Consider the following 18,960-nt stretch of genomic DNA (forward strand, 5'->3'; position numbering starts at 1 on the left):
GAGAGGGCCAGCCTCTCCCCAAGCCCTCATGGAGAGGACGGGGCCAGGGGCTGGAGCTGCTCTGTGTGCCAAGGACATCTACCTCATGGAGATCTTAAATAGAGAGGACAAGGACTTCCCTGGTTGATCCAATGGCTAAAACTGCACTTCCAATGCAGAGGGCCTGCGTTCGAGCCCTGGTCAGTGAACTAAGATCCCAGACGTGGCAGCTCAGCTGGGACACTGAAGTTAGGAAGCCTACACACCGCAACAAAGACCCAGCACACCCGAAATAAAACAAATAAAAGTATTTTTAAATCTGGAGAGGACTGCGGGGTTTGAGGTGATGACATCGACGTCTGTTCGGATGGAGAGTTTCGCAGAATGATGGGTTCTGTTATTCTGATCAGTAATCTTTTTGTATATGTCATTCTGTATATTGCTGTGTGTCCTGGTAGTTTATCTTTTCCTGATTTCTTCATTGTCTCTGGATATTTCTCCACATGCTGCCGACCTGCACGTCCAGGCTTGTTTTTGATGTTTGGTCAAATGAGGCATTCGATCTGTTATCAGTTTGATTGCTGGTTCATTTCTCATAACTCAGATGTGGGATGCATTCTTATTCATCTATGTTGATTATCTTCTATCAGTTTGGAAATAATATACTTGGTATCTTTTTTTTAAACTTCTGGATAAGTGGTGAATGTAGTTATTTCCCAATACTCTTTTTGCTTTCCCAAGCTATATGCCACACTCATAAATCAGATCACCCAGGTTTCAACAGAATACTTCCATGAGTCTTAATGATGTACAGACCTGGGCAACCCCCACCCCCATCAAGGTTTATCTCCTGAAAAAGTCTGCTCCCCCCCACCTCAGGACACACTGTCATTCCTTAGTATTGAGCCAACATGTTCATTTGCCATGAAAATAAAGAGAAGGATGCCCAGCAGGTTGTGTGTGTCTCTCCTTCCACCTTCCGGAATCACCTTCTGCAGAAATAACTGGGGGAGGGCTTCCCTGGTGGTCCAGTGGTCGGTTAAGAATCTGCCTTGCAATGCAAGGGACCCTGGTTTGATCCCTGGTCCCGGAAGAGCCCCCATGCCGTGGAGCAACTAATCCACGGGCCACAGCTACCGAGCCCACACTCTAGGGCCCTCGTGCTTCAACTCCTGAAGCGTGTGTGCCTAGAGCCCATCCTCCATAAAAGAGAAGCCACCGCAGTGAGAAGCTGGCCACCACAGCTAGTGAGTAGCCCGCAGTCTCTGCAAACAGAGAAAGCCTGGGTGCAGCAATGAAGACCCACCACAGCCAGAAGATAAAATACATAAAAAGAAACAACTGGGGATATGTGTGCTACCACTACCAAGAGCTCTAGACCCCCCACTCTGCAACAAGAGAAGCCGGTGCAGCACAACTAGAGAAAGCCAGCATGCGGCAATGAAGACCCAGGTCAGAAGAAATAATAAGAAACAACTGGGGCGAGAAGTAATACTAAGTGCCCCTACAGCGGTCCAGGAATTGAAAATCCCAGGCTCTGTCAATGTCAGCTTCTTGGTGGCTTTCGGTTGGTTTTCATATTCAGTGAAGATGTCCCAGGAGCTGGGACTTAACCCACTGGGCTTGCAGGATCTTATTCCTGGACTGGGAAGTGCCCTGGGCCCTCGACAGTGAAAGCTCTGAATCCTAACCACTGGACCACGAGGAAATGCCCCCAAATTGGATGTTTCTTTTTAATTTATTTTTAAAAATTTATGTATTTACTTGCCTGAGTCACGTGTTAGTTGCGGCTTAGTTGCCCTGCTGCGTGTGGGATCCTAGTTCCCTGACCAGGGATCGATCCCATGTCCCCTGCACTAGAAAGCGGGTTCTCAACCACTGGCCCACCAGGAAAGTCACCCATTCTAACCATTTTTTAAATGTACAGTTCAGTGGCCTTAAGTACATTCCCATGTTGTGCAACCCTTACCACCAACATCTCCAGCACTTTTTCACCTTTCCTAACTGAAACTTGTACCCACTAAACACTCACTTTCTCTTCCCCTATCCCCAGCCCCTGACCACCACCATTCTACTTCCTGTCTCTGTGAATTTGGCTGCTCTGGGTACCTTGTGTAAGTGAAATCATACTTGCCCTCTGTGATCGATGAGCATTATATACACATAAATGAGAAAGTCAGTTGTAAATACCTGTGTGTGTTGAAAGATGACAAATATGTCACCCAAAATATGCCCTTTGGTATAAGGATTATTTTGAGCTTTCAGCACTTGAAAAAAAGCAAATACAGAAAGGTCATTCTAATCTCCACTCTACTCCTGAAAACAGGAGATAAAAACTGCCAAGTGAAAGATGCTCTCCTTGTACCTTAAGAAAGTAACAATTTTATCAGCAAGGTGAGACCTAGGGAGGCCTTGTTAAAATAATTCTTGTCTGGGACTTCCCTGGCAATCCAGTGGTTAAGACTCTGCACTCCCACTTCGGGGGAACTAAGATCATACACGGCCATTGCAGCCAAAAAAAAAAAGATTCCTATCTTCCTTTAGCCTCCCCACGTATTAGTTCAGTTACTTTCCCACAATTCCTTTCATTGTTCTTAACTGGTAGGTGTAGCTGCTTCTTTGTGTTTGTTTCCTTATGCGAGCTCCAGGACCATGAAAAACATTTAAATGTGTGTTCATTTCTTCTGTGTTGATTTGGAGTGTCAGTTTAATTCTCAGGCCTTGCCGAAAGAAAAAAAAAAAAAAAAGGAAGATAAAGGCAAAAATTTGCCTACCCTACCATACGTAGACATACACTTGTTTTCCTGTATTCCCACCTGGTCCCCGCAGAGGGCCTGGGAGCAGAGACAGCTGAATGGCAGTGAGCACACTTGCACTCAGGCTTCCCTGGTGCCTCCAAGGGTAAAGAATCTGCCTCCAGTGCAGGAGATCTGAGTTTGATCCCTGGGTGGGGAAGATCCCCTGGAGAAGGGAGCCCTACCCACCCCAGTATTCTTGCTGGAGCATCCCATGGACAGAGGAGCCTGGCAGGCTACCGTCCACGGGGTCACAAAGAGTCAGACACGACTGAGCAACTAACACTTTCACTTTTCACACGGTGGCACCCAGATCTTGGTTCCTAAGGACCATATCTTTCTGTACTGAAGGAACTACTGTAGAAATGACTGCTTCCCAGGCTCAGACAGGGAGCATACAAGATGTGCTGGGAACGACCGATTGTGTCAGAGAAGAAGGAAGCGCTTGCAAAAGGGTGGGGCATCTGGGGCAGGTGTATGAACTCCCTTGAATCACTTGAAGGACTCCCACAGACTGAATCTGGGACCTGAGATTCCTGAGTGATAACACCATGACTAGAATAGGAAGCCGTGAGCCCATACTGATGTTGTCTTACTCTGTTAGAGCCGCTGTGACAGCCCTAGAGTATCATCGGCCACATGGCTTACAAACAACAGAAATTTATTTCTCGTGGTTCTGGTGGCTGAGAAGTCCAAGACCAAGGTGCCATTATCATTACTGAGAGCCTGATTCCTGGTTCTCACCGGTCCCCCCATGACTAGAGGGTCAAGGCACTCTCTAGGTCCCTTTATTTCTTTTTAAATTTTTACTTATTTATTTTTGGCCGTGCTGGGTCTTCGTTGCTACACGCGGGTTTTCTCTAGTTGTGTTGAGCGGGGCTGCTCTCCAGTTGCAGTGCGTGGGCCTCTCTTTTTTTGTGGAGCACAGGCTCCAGGCACACACACTTCAGTCACTGCAGCTCAAGAGTTTAGTCGCTTCCTGGCGTGTGGGATCTTCCCAGACTAGGGATTGACCCTGGGTCCCCTGCATTGGCAGGCGGATTTTTTTTTTTTTTAAGATTTATATTTATTTGGCTGTGCCGGATCTTAGTTTCGGCACACGGGATCTTTGGTCTTCATCACAGCATGGAAAATCTTTAGTTGTGGCATGTGGACTCTAGTTCCCTGACCCGGGATCAAAGCTGGGCCCTCTGCAGGGGGAGCATGGAGTCTTAACCACTGGACCATCAGGGATGACCCTCTGGGTCCCTTTATGAGAGACTCCCACTCATAAGTCCTCTCTCTCATGACCTGTGTGTATGGGTCGCTCAGTCGTATCTGACTCTTTGTGACCCCATAGACTGTAGCCTGCCAGGCTCCTCTGTCCATGGGATTCTCCTGGCAAGAATACTGGGGTGGGTTGCCATACCCTCTTCCAGGGGATCTTCAGGATCCAGGTATTAAACCTGGGTCTTTTCCTTGCAAGCAGATTTTTTACTGTCTGAGCTACCAGGGAAGCCCTTTATTTCCTCCTAAAGGCTCCACTTCCAAATACCATGGCATTGGGGATTAGATTTCAACATGGGGATTTAGGGGGAGGAACGTAAACATTCAGTCTGTAGCAGATGTGCACACGGGAAGGACAGAAATGATAAACAATGGAATGAAGAATATCTGCATTAAGTTCTAAGTGCTTCCCCACGAAGTGTTTACTACTGACGAAAGACTGCAGGGTAACTTGATGGTGGAGAAACCTGGCAGGTCCTGCGAATCACATGCTCAGAGTCCACATCACCAGTAACAGCATACCTGGAGGCTGTGAGCAGCTTCACAGGTGCACACAGTGAGGCTCTTGCCCCCCACAATCTAAGGACAAGGAAACATCAACCTGTAACCTCCTAACTCGCCAAGGTCTTGAAAGACAAAGAAAGACTGAGGAACTGTTCCAGACTGAAGGGGCCAGAAGCTAAGAAGGCGTGACAACCAAATCAATGCCAGCTTCTGAACTGGGTCTTCTGCTACCAGCTACTCGGTGGCACCACAGGCAGAACTGGAATGGGGCCTGAAGGTCGGGTGGCAGTAGGGGCTCTAGGGTGAATCCCTGATGTTGGTGGGTGTGAGCGAGTGTCCTTGCTTACCCCTCACGCACACTCGTCAGCGTATTCAAGGGTGGAGGCGCTGTCTACTGGCAACAGACTCGCATAGTCCTGTATTTGCAACTGATCTGTAAGTTTGCAATTGTTTCCAAATGTTTGAGTGATACCAAAATATAGGGAGTCTTACAGACATAGAAAGCCAGTTTATAGTTACCAAAGGGAAAGGGAGAGAGAGGGATGAATTAGGAGTTTGGGGTTAACATACACCCTACTACATATAAGATAGGTAAATAAGGCTTCCCTAGTGGCCCAGTGGGAAGGAATCTGCCTGCCGATGCAGGGAGCAAGGTTCCGTCCCTGGTTTGGGGAAGAGTCCACACACCGAGGGGCAACTAAGCCCATTTGCCACAACTACTGAGCCCGAGCTCTGGAGGCTGCGTGCTGCAACTGCTAAGCCTATGCGACCTGGAGCCTGTGTTCTGCAACAGGAGAAGCCACTGCTGTGAGGAGGCTGAACACCACAGCTACAGGGTCGCCCCCGCTCGCCACAACCAGAGAAAACCCCTCTTGCAGCAATGAAGACTCAGCACAACCAAATAAATGAATACAATTACTTTTTAAAATAGGTGAACAACAAGGACCTACTGCATAGCACAGGGAACTGTGTTCGGTACCATGTACTGAACTCTAATGAAAAAGAATCTGAGAAAGAATTCATGTATATACATATTCAGGCAAGTGAAGTGACAGTGTTACTCGCTCGGCCATGTCTGATTCTTTTACGACCCCATGGACTGTAGCTCACCAGGCTCCTCTGTCCCTGGAATTCTCCAGGCAAGAATACTGGAGTGGGTAGCCATTCCCTTCTCCAGGGGATCTTCCTGAGCCAGGGATCGAACTCAGGTCTCCTGCATTGCAGGTGGGTTCATTACCATCTCAGCCACCAGGGAAGCTTTATATATTCATATATACACACACACCTATATTTATCACTGAATCACTTTGCTGTAGACCTGAAACCAACACAACATTATAAATCAACTATCCTTTAATTTTAAAAAAAAAGAGAAAAGATAATGAATCTTAAGTAGTCTGTAGTCCTTTTAAATGTCCCAGCACTGTTTTTAGAGATCATATTGTTAAGTAAAATTCACAAGTATAAACCATAACTCAATTATATACTTTAAGTTGGAATCACAAGGCTATTCAGTTAGTTATTTTAATATGCCAAAGTTCTTTAAAACTTTACACATACTTAATACATCAAAGTTAACATCTTACAAAAGAATCATTTTAGCCCACTAGGATGGCAACAATAAAAAAGATAGATAATAACAAGTACAGGTAAGGACATGGAGAAAGGGATTTCCCTGATGGTCCAGTGGGTAAGACTCCGAGCTCCCAATGCAAGGGGTCTGGGTTCGATGCCGTTCGATGCCTGGTCAGGGAACTGGATCCTGTATGCCGCAACTAAGACTTTACACAGCCGAATAAATAAGTAAATATTTCTTAAAGAAGGATATGGAGAAGCTGGAACCCTCTTAATTTGCTGGTGGGAATGTAAAATAGTGCAGCTATAGAAAACACTCCAGCAGTTCCCCAAAGATTAAATGTGAACTTACCCAGTGACCAACAACCCCATTCCTTGGTTGTTTTTCCTTTCTTGGTATATACCCAAGAAAAATGTAACATACATCCACACAAAAACTTACATATTGGGAATTCCCCGGTAGCCCAGTGGTTCAGACTCTGCTGGACTTTCACTGCTGGAGCCTCAGTTCAATTCCAGGTCAGGGGTAACTGGAGGGGGTAGCCATTCCCTTCTCCAGATCTTCCTTCCTGACCAAGGAATCAAACCCGGATCTCCATACTGTAGGCAAATTCTCTACCATCTGAGACACCAGGGACGTTCTGACAATAACAAAGTGCATTACAAAAGTCTGATCATGAAGTCAGGCAAGACAAGAGATGTGCAGACCATAATCTGCTGTCATTTGAATATCTACAAGCATTGTGGCCCTGGTAGGCAAGAAAACTAGGGAAGGGGGACTTCCCTTTCCCTGGTGTCCCAGTGGCTAAGACTCCATGCTCCCATTGCAGGGAACCCAGGTCTGATCCCTGCTTGGGTAACTAAGATCCCATATGCCGCAGAGCAGCTAAGACCTGATGCAGCCAAATATATATCTATTTAAAGGAGGGCTTCCCTGGTGGCTCAGTGGTAAAGAATCCACCTGCCAATGCAGGAGGCATGGGTTCTGTCCCTGGTCTGGGAAGATGCCATATGCTACAGAGCACCTAAGCCTGCGCACCACAACTACTGAGCCTGTGCTCTAGAGCCCTGGAGCCAAAACTGCTGATCCACATACCCGAGAGCCCACGCTCTGCAACAAGAGAAGTCACCGCAACGAGAAGGCCACGCACTGTGACTAGAGAAAGCCCTTGCAGCAACGAAGACCCAGCCCAGCCAAAAATAAATAAATAAAAATTTACAAAGATATATAAAAGTTTGAGAAATGTGATGAATTGTAGTTTCCAAAGATGGCCACAAGACTATCTCATGTCCCACAGGCTTTTCTATGATATACAACTTTGCCAACTTTCCCACGGAGTGGGGATGGGTATCCTACAGCACCTCTGCTTGGGTCCGGGTGGGCTTCTGACTCATTTCAACCAATGGAGTACAGCAGAAGTGAGACTGTATCAGGAAAGGTTGCCATCCTGTCACCTGGGATGGTCCTTTTGGAACCCTGAGCTGCTATGTGAGCAGCCATATTATGAGGAAGTGCAAGCCATCCAGAAATTGTTCATGTCCACCAGTCCATGCAGCTGAGATCCCAGTCAACCACCAGCATTGACTAACAGATGGACTTTTGAGTGAATAAGCCTCCAGATGATCCAGCCCCAAGCTTTCACATCAACCCCAACCACTGAGTCTTCCCAGCTAAGGCCCCCGACATTGAGAAGCAGAAACAAGCTGTCCCTACTATACCCTGTTTGAACTCCTCACTCACAGGATCCCTGAGCAAAAGGAAATGGTATTTTAAGCTTCTAGGTTGGAGTGATGTGCTAACCAGCAATAGTGTATAATGTGACTCTCTTCCTGAACCCCACTAGCAGCAGCCACTCCAGTGCAAAGGGCACATCCTGGTGTGTGTCACACAGCTCTAGGCACTTTATCGACATTCACCGTTTAGCTTCTCACTCTCATCTTATCTCTGCAGTAGGGACCACTGTTACCCCCGGTTTACCAACATAAAGAGAAAAGCAACTGTCTTCAGTTCACATAGTCAGGAGATGCGGAGCCAAAAAAAAAATGATCTCAGACTTCTGGCCCTAAACCATTATGTTTTAAAGGATTTTTAGAAAATATTTTAATTAATTAATTTGGCTGTGCTGGGCCTTAATTGCAGTACACGGGGTCTAGTTCCCTGACCAGGGATTGAACCAGGAACCCCTGCGTTGGGAGCACAGGGTCTTAGCCACTGGACCACCATGGAAGTCCCTAAAGGATTTTTTAAAGGTGTAAACCCTCAGGGACAAAGAAAAGGAGAGAGAAGACAAATTTAGGTACTGAATATATGGTAACTTAGTAGACCCCAGAAATTGAATCCTAGGCAGGAGTTGAAAAAGTAGAGAAGAAACTCATTAATTCAGAACCGCGGAACGGCCCAGCCCAGGAATCCACGGCACCAGGTGCTTCTCCAGGACTAAAAATGTGAGGCTGAGAAGTGACAGCTGTGCACAAAGACAGCTACTGGGGAGCTTCAACCACCTTTCCACCCAGGAGGAAATAGAGGACTGGAGTAAAGGCAAGTTTCGGGCAAAATCTCCAAGAAAGTGAAACTGATGGAAAATGCGGTGCATCGGAAAGTACTGAAGGCTTCCCCTGGGCTCAGAGGTAAAGAATTCGCCTGCAGTGAAGGAGATGCAGGAGACGCGGGTTCAATCCCCGGGTCAGGAAGATGCCCTGGAGGAGGAAATGGCAACCCACTCCAGTATTCTTGCCTGGAAAACTCCATGGACAGAGAAGCCTGATGGGCTACAGTCCGTGGGGTCACAGAGTCAGACACAATTGAGCACGCACGCGCAGAGAAAGCTAAACAAATACAAAACAAGATGATTGGTAATTCCAGGGAGAACATAGTTATACACAGAGGAGAACCTTCACAGATACACGACGTGGCTGGCTGGAGAATTGTGCCAACAGACTCACACGAATGGGAACACTGAACACTGCTCTAGCCACGGTGACTTTATAAGTCTGCTGGTAAATGGTAAGAGGGCATGTGAACCCAGCGTAGGGAGGAGGCGAGGAGATGCAAGAGAGCTACAGCCTCTTTCTCTTTGTGTGTGCCCGTTCAGTCGCTTTAGTGGTGTGCGACCCTTATCAAGCCCGTGGACTGAAGCCCACCAGGCTTCTCTGTTCGTGGGATTTCCCAGGCAAGAATACTGGAGTGGGTTGCCACTTCCTCCCCAGGGGATCTTCTCAACCCAGGGATAAAACCAGTGTCACCTGTGGCACCTGAGTGGGAGTCCATATATAATATCAATATATTCTTATCAATAATAATATCAATATATTTTCCCTACAGAAAATCCAGAAGGAGCAATGAATAGATTATCTATTTATAATCTATTATAAATAATGGATGGACCTAGGGAGTGATATACAAAATGAAGTAAGAAAGAGAAAAACAAGCACCATACATTAGGACATAGACGAGGAATCTAGAAAAACGGCACAGATGAACCTATTTGCAAAGCAGAAATAGACACAGATGTAGAGAACAAAGGTATGGACACCAAGTGGGCAAAGGGAGGGTGGAATGAATTGAGAGATTGGGACGGACATGTATACACTATTGAAACTATGTATAAAACAGATGGCTAATGAAAACCTACTGCATAGCGCAGGAAACTACTCAGTGCTCTGTGGTGATCTAAATGGGAAGGAAATCCAAAAAAGAGGGGCCATACGTGAACATACAGCTGATTCACTATGCTGCATAGCAGACACTAAGACAACACTTTAAAGCAACTAAATTCCGATACAAATACATAAGTAAATAAAGTAGCAATTGGCACACATCATATTAATATCCATTCAAATCATGTAAACATTAAAAAAAATTTAAAATCTTTAAAAGGAAACAAAGAGGCAGGTTTCACCAGGTTCGCTGAAAGGGTGCTAGATTTTGGAGGTAGTCCGGCTTCTCTGAGGATGCTCAGGCTTCCTAGGGAGGGTAAGTGCAGGAGGCCCAGATGATCCCAGCCTCTAGCACTCGAGGTTGCCCAGACATCATGGACTAAGACAAGCCATTCCCATGTGCCCCATCCAGACTCTTGACCTACAGCAGCCATGAGCCCCACCTCCAATGGTCATCTGAAGCTGCAAGGCTTTGGGGCAATCAGCTTCACAACCAAAGTCACTGGAACAGCCACACTGCCATCCTGGATTGAGTCAAGAGTCTTTGACTAAGAAAGAAAGTGATAGGAATTCCCTGGCGGTCCAGTGATTAAGACTCGGAGCTTTGACTGTGGAGACTGTGCAGGGTGCCAAAAAGAGAAAGAAATAAATAAGAAAGGGAGGGAGGAAGTAAGGAAGAAAGAAAGAACGGAAGATAATAAATAGTGGATGGTCAACTGGTGCTCCCTGCTACAGTCGACCCTTTGGCCACGATGAGATTCACATGTACTGTTCTTCTCCTACCCAGACCATTCACCTCCCTGTCTTAGAGCAGACAAGTTTAAGCTCCGTGTCCAACACAGAGTCCGGGATTTTGATGGAAGATATATTCCTCTTTGACAAGCCCAGCTGAGTCTGGGCCCAGACACCCAATACACTAAGGTGGGAGAAGCTTCTTACTCAGAAACAGGAGAGCGTGGAAACTTGTAGCAGACACTGGCCCATGGCATAGGTCAAGCCCACTGGACATGAAGACCAAAGGCTGGCTCTGGCTCCGCCTCCAGAGAGGTTCTTCTTGTCTCCATTGCTCTCCAAGTCCTCATCTGGGGATATTCAATGTGAATATGCTTGTGTGTGTGTGTGTGTTCAGTCGTGTCCAAATCTTCGTAGCCTCATGGACTATAGCCCACCAGGTTCCTCTGTCCATGGAATTTTCCAGGGAAGAATACAGGAGTGGTTTACTACTTTCTACTCCAGGAGATCTTCCCTACCTGGGGATGGAACCCATGTCTCTTGCATCTCCTGCATTGGCGGGGGGATTCTCTACCATTAGTGCCGCTGAACTGTATATTTATTTTTTTAATTTTTATTCTTCCACCCCTGCACGCCTAGCATGTGAGATCTTAGTTCCCCCGACCAGGGATAGAACCTACATCCTAGGCACTGGTAGTGTGGAGTCTTATTTGCTAGACCACCAGGGAAAGTCCAAACTGTACCTTTAAAAAGCCGTTAATAACTCAGGAAACTCAAACTGAGGCTTGGTAACAACCTGGAGGAGTGGGATTGGGAGGGAGGTGGGAGGGATGTTCAAGTGGGAGGGGACACAGGTAAACCTATGGCTGATTCATGCTGATGCTTGGTAGAAGCCAATACAATACTGTAAAGCAATTATCCTTCAGTTAAAAATAAATAAACTTTAAAAAATGGTTGAAAGGGACTTTCCTGGTTGAGACTTTACCTTCCAATGCAGGGGGTGCTGGTTCAATCCCTAGTTGGGAAACTAAGATCCTGCAAGCCTAGCAGCCAAAAAAAAAAAGATAAATCCCATGGTTTTCTATTTTAACAGAATTTTTTTTAAAAATTGAAAGAACCCTCTTCAAAAAAGCCCTCCAACTCATGAAATCATTAGTTCAAAAGGACACCTCAAATTCCAGTTCAGCATCATGGTGCATTTCTTTGGTCCAAATCTGTACCTGCCTCCATCCATGACACCCACAGGGCATTTCCTCCCCCCGACTCTCATCCGGCTGCCCCCTTGCCCTGCATGGACACCTCCTCCCAGGTGGGGTTGGGCTTCTCCCTTTACTCTTATCCCGAGGGTCAGCCTCTACTGGGCACTCTTCTCAGGGTTCCTTTTGATATCCCAGCTGATCCAGCCCTAGGGGAGCAGTGCCCCTCAGTCCCCTCCCCCTCCAAGTATGACTGAAAATTCTCCTCCTTAGCAAGTGATTGGATTGGTACATCTTACTATCTTTATAAATAAAACTAAAAGGTATCCAATGGACTTAACTGCTTCAGGAAGAGTCAGATTTGGGAGCATTCCCTTCATTCCCTGGGGGCCCGGTGATTAAGACTCGGTGTTTTCACTGCCGAGGGTCTGAGGTCAGTTTCTGGTGATGGAATAAGATCCTGCAAGCCAAGCATGGCAGGGCTTTAATCAGATTTTGAAAACGTGTCACTTTCCTCATTGGTAAACTAATTTACAAAACCAAAGCAGCCCCTGAATTATCTTCACTGAATATGAAAACTGACCTAAAGTCATCAAGAAGCTGACATGGACAGAGCCTGGGATTGTCAATTGCTACAACCACCATGCGTGCAATTAATTTTTTTTTTTTTTTTGCCCCAGTTATTTCTGAAGGAGAGGAAAGTCAGCATGCTCGGCCCACTGGGCATCCATTAAAAAAAAAATTCTTTCCATTTAAAAAAAATTTTTCTTTTCATGGCAAATGAACAAGTTGGCTCCTAACTGCTGAGGAATGACACTGTCCTGGGGCAGGTGGAGGGGGTCAAGCTGCCTTGATTAAACCTTAGTTGGGGTGGTGGCTGCCCAGGTCTGTATATTGTCAAGACTCAGGGAAGTATTCTGTTAAAATCTGGATAATTTATGAATGTGACATACAGCTTGGGAAAACAAAAAGAGTCTTGGGAAATAAACACGTTCACCACTTATTTGAAGTGAAGTGAAGTTGCTCAGTTGTGTCCAACTCTTTGGACCCCTGGTAGAACTGTAGCCTACCAGGCTTCTCTGTCCATGGGATTTTCCAGGCAAGAGCACTGGAGTGGATTGCCATTTCCTTCTCCAGGGGATCTTCCCAACCCAGGGATTGAACCTGGGCCTCCCATATTGCAGGCAGACACTTTACCACCTGAGCCACCAGGGAAGCCCAGCTTATTTAGAAGTGAAAAAAAAAAAAAGTGCTACCAAGTATATTATTCCAGAACTGACAGAAGATAACATAAATGATTAAGAATGCATCCAGGGTGCCCATATCTGAGTTATGAGAAATGAACCAGCAATCAAACTGATAACAGATTGAATGCAAATATCTGACCAAACATCAGAAACAAGCCTGGACATACAGGTTGGCAGCATGTGAAGAAACAGCCAGAGACAATGAAGAAATCAAGACAAAGATGAGCTAGTGGGATGGATACACAGCAATGTATGGAAGGAGGCCTGCAAAGGGGACACGATTATGGATCAGAGTAACAGAACCCATCCTTCTGGGAAACTCTCCATCCGAACAGATGCTGGTGTTACCACCTCAAACCCTACTATTCTTTCTAATTAAATCACGATGTGGGGTGTCCTTGGCACACAGACCATGAGGCCTTGGAGAAAGGCTGGCTCTCTCTAAGCCCACTTTGTTCTCTGCCAAATGGGGGTACCTGCAGCCCCCACCTAAATGCAGCTGCACACCCTTCCTATCTGAGACGCTTGCCACGCCCCCACCCCCAGCTGTACCAACTGTGTGGTGATGGGGCTGGAGGGAGGCTGGCAGGCCTGAGAGGCTGAGGGCGGTGGATCAACTTCTGAGTTGTCTTGTCTCCACCCAAAGTCTCCATTCCTGGCTCGGCCCCAGGCCTCTTCTCCCTCTGCTGGGTGGGGTACCAACTGGGAGGGTGGGTGGGGTGGGGAGAGGGACACAGAGTTGTGGGCTGCTAAGCTGCTAGGAGTTGGACACGACTGAGCGACTTCACTTTTCACTTTCATGCATTGCAGAAGGAAATGGCAACCCACTCCAGTATTCTTGCCTGGAGAATCCCAGGGACGAGGGAGCCTGGTGGGCTGCCATCTATGGGGTCGCACAGAGTCGGACACGACTGAAGCGACTTAGCAGCAGCAGCAGCAGCAAGCTGCTAGGAGGGGTTTCTGCTCGCTCCCCCCCTCTCCTGTTCCCTGCCTTCCAGAACCTGATCTCGGGCGCCAGCGGCTTGGATCGGGGCTTGGGTTCCCAGCCAGAGACGGAGGCTGAGTTGTGGCGGTGAGGCCACCAGATCCTAGCGATGAGACCAGTGGTCAGGGACAAGGGCCCTGGCCCTTCGACTTTGCAGAAAAGAATTTCCACAAAGATGGAAGTAGTGAAGCAAGTAAAGTGTTTATTAAGAGGAAGAGTAAGGCATGTGTGGAAGGACCATGGGCGGACTCAGAGGGAAAGTCCCTGAGTGGACCCACATTGCATTTTAAGTCACTTATATGGGGCATTTCTGCCAGTTCTCCTTTGGCCAATCATTTTGATTTGCCTGGTTCACAATCCATATTCGGTAATCTCAGGATCCTTCAATCTGTGCGCACACATCTCTTGGTCAAGATGGATCCTACCACAAAGGCTTCTGGGTAGAGCATCCCTTGACATTGCTCCCCCATTGGCCTGCAAGGACCCTTTTCTGTGCACATGTGATCGGGGAGGTCTCCTGACTTCAGAAACGAGAAATTTCTGGTCTGAGCAGAGCCCAGCTTCCTCCCTTTATTGTCCTGCTATTCTTGTCTTGGAGTTTCGTTCAACAGAGAATGACTCTCCAACTGCTTTACCCTAGGGGGACCCATCTGCCTCTAGCCTCAAACCCTTTCCAGGATTTTCTTTCTCACCCCACCCTTCATACCTGTGTTCCCTTCCTGGAGTCTTGGGCTGTGGGAACTGGAAAAGGACCTGGGGTTCCCACTTTTTTATCTCCTGTGACCTGAGTCTGGGTGGTCCTCTTCCCCCTCCCTCACCCCTGGTCCTGAACACCAGGTGGGAGAGAAGACGCAATTTTGGAAGGAGAGAGGCTCAAAGAAGAGAAACAGACAGGCACACGTGAGAGAGAGAGTCAGAGACAGGGGGAGACAGAGACACAGGGCAGCCAGAGACACAGGGGGTCTAGGGCATCCTGCAGACAGAATAAACCAGAGAGGAGCTTCCAGAGATGAAGAAAGCCAGACACACAGGCTACATGGTTCTGGTTAGCTGTGTTTCTCGGGCAAACTGCTTCTCCTTTCTGAGCCTCAGTTTCCTTGTCTGTCACATAAGGGTGATCAGTGGCCCTATGCTCAGTGGCCTGTCGGAGATCGGTAGTCTCTCCCACGTGCTAGGCAACCCCGAGGCTTTGTCGGTGGCACTTCTCATTATCTTTCCTTCTTTCTTTCATCCACATTTACTGAGCACTTACTGTGTGCCAGGCACTGCACTAGGCACCAAGGATACAGCTTTGACCACTGGGCAGAAGATCCTGTCTCTCTTGGCTGCCTTTCCTATCATTATCCTGGTGCCATGGTTATTATTATATTACAGAAGCATCAACTGGAATTTCAGGGGAGACCCATCCTTAGCCCTAGGCAGCAGGTCCTAACCAGCGAGAGAGGGTGCAGAGTTTCAGCTCACGGCTTCACCTCTCAGGACTCAGGTTTTCCATGATGAAATGGATGTGAGAGTCTTCTCTCTCCACCCGGCAGCAGGAAGGTAGGGCTGGAGGGATGGTGTCTCAACAAGCCTTCCATGCTGTGCTGTTATGGTTATTGTTAACTGTTCCTATCACTATTAACTCAAAGGGGAGGGACCGTACACCTGGGAACCCTCAGGATGGCAGGGGTATCAGAGGCCCTGGAAAGAGGGTGCTGGGCCAGCATCCCCCCAGGGCCAGCGTCTGTGCCAGGTGTGGGTGGTGGGTGTGGAAAGGGTGAGTCACCAGGGCCAGGCACGCCCTGCTTTGACTTAAGGTCCCAGCAGCCATACCCCCACCGCCACTGCCATCCCGCTGTTGCAGCCATGGCCGGGAGCTTTGTGAGTACTCGCGGTGTGGGGGCTTGAGGGGTTTGGACCCAAGGCTGCACTGGCAGAGGGGAGGGGCTGGCGCTTGGCTGAGGGCTCCTGTTTCAAGGAGAAAGTGGGTGTCCCGGTGTGCCAGGATGTTCTGGGCTGTGGTTTCTGGGCTCACCCAATCCATCCCCATGCTCCCACCCCTCCCCCCATTGGTTCCCCCTGCTGTCTATCTTTCTGTGCCTCTGAGTATCTGCCTGCTGAGTCCCAGTGTTCCTCTGGGCCCCTGGCTCTCTTTCCCGTGTCTCTGTGCCCTTTCTTCTCTCTGATTCTGCTGCTCTGGGTCCTGCTCATGTTCTCCCCACAGCTGACCCACTTGTCTCTCTCCTCTGCCTCCCTGATCCACTCTGGCTGCTGCAGAACGTCCCCCACAAGACCGCGCTGCCTGAGGGCATCCGAGTGGGCACCGTGCTGAGAATTCGTGGTTTAGTCCCCGACAAGGCTGGCAGGTGAGACCCCCCGAGCCTCAGCAGTAACGGGTGGGAGGTTTCCAGGCTCAGTGAACCCCACTTTTACAGCCCAGAGAACAAAGCCCCAGGCCAACTTTGCCCACCAGGATCTTGGAATCCTCAGGCTATTTCTGCCCTTCTGGAATCTGATGTCTTCACTTATCTGTCCCATGACTGTGCAGGTGGGGTCCCTACATCATTCCAAGAATCTGGGCATTCCAGGGCAATCATATGACATCCAGTCTGAGTCCACAGCCACTTTGGAAATACCATCTGTGAATCAGAGGTGCCCTGGGCATATGGAAGGCATAAGCAATCAATCCTACCACTACCTGGGTCGAATCTTCAGGATCTCTGAGAATCTACAGTGCCTGGGAATACTGGGGTCCCTCGTCTTGTTCTCAGCCCTCTGTGAACCGGGAGCACCCTCGTCTTCAGGACCTTGACTCCTTGGTCCTCTCAGACTCTGGAAATGAGGGGGACCCAAGCCCTGGTCTAGGTAGATGTGTGTCCATGGCCTCCAGTCCATCACCCCTTTTCCCCTGGTGTGGCTCTCAGGTCCCTCTAAATATGCTCTGGCGTAGGGTTAATTCTCTATTGGACGCCCCTCTCTTCCACCATCTGCCAGGTTCTACGTGAACCTGCTGTGCAGTGAGGAACCAGGCAGTGATGCCGCCCTGCATTTCAACCCCCGCCTGGATGAGTCCACGGTGGTCTTCAACACCCTGGAGCGCGGCACCTGGGGTGCAGAGGAGCGGGGCTCAGGCATTCCCTTCCAGCGAGGGCAGCCCTTCGACGTCCTCCTCATTGCCACTGAAGAAGGCTTCAAGGTGCGTCTCTTCCACAGGGCGGGCTCCAACACCCCCGTCTCTTCCCTTGGCAAGGCCAGGAAGGCCCTTGGCAGAGGTTGGGAGCAAAGGTGTGGCCAAGGCTGGGCAGGGCCTCCCCAGTTCCTCACCTCCCCTGGCGCAAGCGCACTAGTGTCAGAGAGCAGGCGTGTAGCAGTGCCAAGGACCAGAGAGGGAGAGCCAAGTCCCCAAAAGGTGGGTTTCCAGCCGGGAGGTGTAGACATACTGGATTCTATTCCTTGTCCATTGGAGACCGAGGTAGCGGCTCTGGGGCAGGAGAATGGATGGATTGGGAGACAGGGAAAGTGCAGGGTGTGGTCGCTGCAGATCCGCTACCACCCAGGCAGTCTTCACTTCCAATCTGCACGTCGAGGGAGGCAATGAACCCCAGCAATGTGGCGACCACATGCACAGCTAAACCTTAAAAGCACTCAGGTGTCAACAATAAATTCATTTAATCCTCAGGACGATGGGTTACAGTGAACAGTAGCCATTTCCCCAAAGAGACCCTGGGGCCTGACAGGGTTCCCTGAGTGTCCAGGTCACGCCGCGTGGATACGAGGCGGGAATGACCCCGCAGTTGCCTGGGGAACCTTAAGCACCTCCTCGCCCCTGCAGGCGGTGATCGCAGACTCTGAATACCACCACTTCCGGTACCGGATCCCGCCAGGGCGCGTGCGCGCGTTGGAGGTGGGCGGGGACCTGCAGCTGGAGTTGGTGAAGATCTTCTGAGCCTTCCCAGGAGGGCGGGCGGAGACCGAGGGGCAGGGGTCTTGGATGGCAAATAAAGTCCTTAGTCGCTCATCCGTGCGCCTCTCTTGCGTCAGTGTCTCTTTCATATGGACGCGAGTAGCAGGTTCAGAGAGGTGAAGACACTGATTAAAGGTCACACAGCAATGCCCTAGCGGGGGCGGGTCTAGGCCTAGATCTCCCAGAACAAGGCAGGTGCTGTCCCTAGGAGCCTAGGGAGGGTCGCGATCTGGTGGGGGTGGGGCTTTGACTCGCCTTCCTGCTGCACTTTGCGGAGCAGCCAGGTGGTAGTGCGATGAGGGTGAGCCGATAAGAGTTTGGAGGGACCCTCCCTCATGGGCTTCCCTGATAACTGAGTAAAGAATCCGCCTCCAGTGCAGGGAACCCGGGTTCGATATCTGGGTCGGGAAGATCCACTGGAGAAGGGATAGGCTACCCATTGCAGTATTCTTGGGCTTCCCTTGCGGCTCAGCTGGTAAAGAATCCACCCGCAATGCGGGAGACCTAGGTTCGATCTCCGGGTTGGGAAGATCTCCTGGAGGAGGGAAACGCTACCCACTCCAGGATTCTGGCCTGGAGATTTCCATGGACCATAAAGTCCATGGGGTCGCAAAGAGTCGGACACACGGAGCGACTTTCCCTTTCTGAGCCCTCCCTTGGCTTTCCTGGTGGCTCCAGCAGCCTGCCAAGGCAGGAATCGCGGTTTCAATCTCAGGGTCGGAATATCCCCGGAGGACACGGCAACCCACTCCAGTGTTCTTGCCTGGGAAATCCCATGGACAGAAAAGCCTGTAGTCCATGGGGTCGCAAAGTGTTGGACACGACCGAGCGATTGAGCACATCCACAAACACACACACACACACACACACACACACACACACACACGTCTTCCCTTGGCGCCCCAATCGGTTCGTCTGCAATCAGGCGTCTTGGGGACCTCAGGTGAGTGAATCTCAGGCTCCCTGCGCGGATTCCCAGCTTCTTGTCTCTCCCCAGCTTCCCCCACCTCCAGGCGGCTGCAGTTGGCTTCACGAGCGGTTCGGAAGCAAATCGGACTTCGCCTGCCTCCCAGACTTC

The 18,960-nt window shown here is 49.3% G+C and overlaps 1 protein-coding gene across 1 annotated transcript; it reads left to right on the plus strand.

Moving 5' to 3' along the window:
* The first annotated feature begins 15,784 nt into the window (after positions 1–15,784).
* LOC138096717 (galectin-7-like) lies at positions 15,785–17,864 on the plus strand. Its single transcript, XM_068992997.1, has 4 exons — positions 15,785–15,799; positions 16,196–16,284; positions 16,913–17,114; positions 17,751–17,864. The coding sequence occupies exons 1-4, from the start codon at positions 15,785–15,787 to the stop codon at positions 17,862–17,864; spliced, it is 420 nt and encodes a 139-aa protein (XP_068849098.1).
* The last annotated feature ends 1,096 nt before the right edge of the window (positions 17,865–18,960 follow it).

Source organism: Capricornis sumatraensis, chromosome 20 (assembly GCF_032405125.1).
Source record: "Capricornis sumatraensis isolate serow.1 chromosome 20, serow.2, whole genome shotgun sequence".
Classification (NCBI taxonomy): Eukaryota; Metazoa; Chordata; class Mammalia; order Artiodactyla; family Bovidae; genus Capricornis; species Capricornis sumatraensis.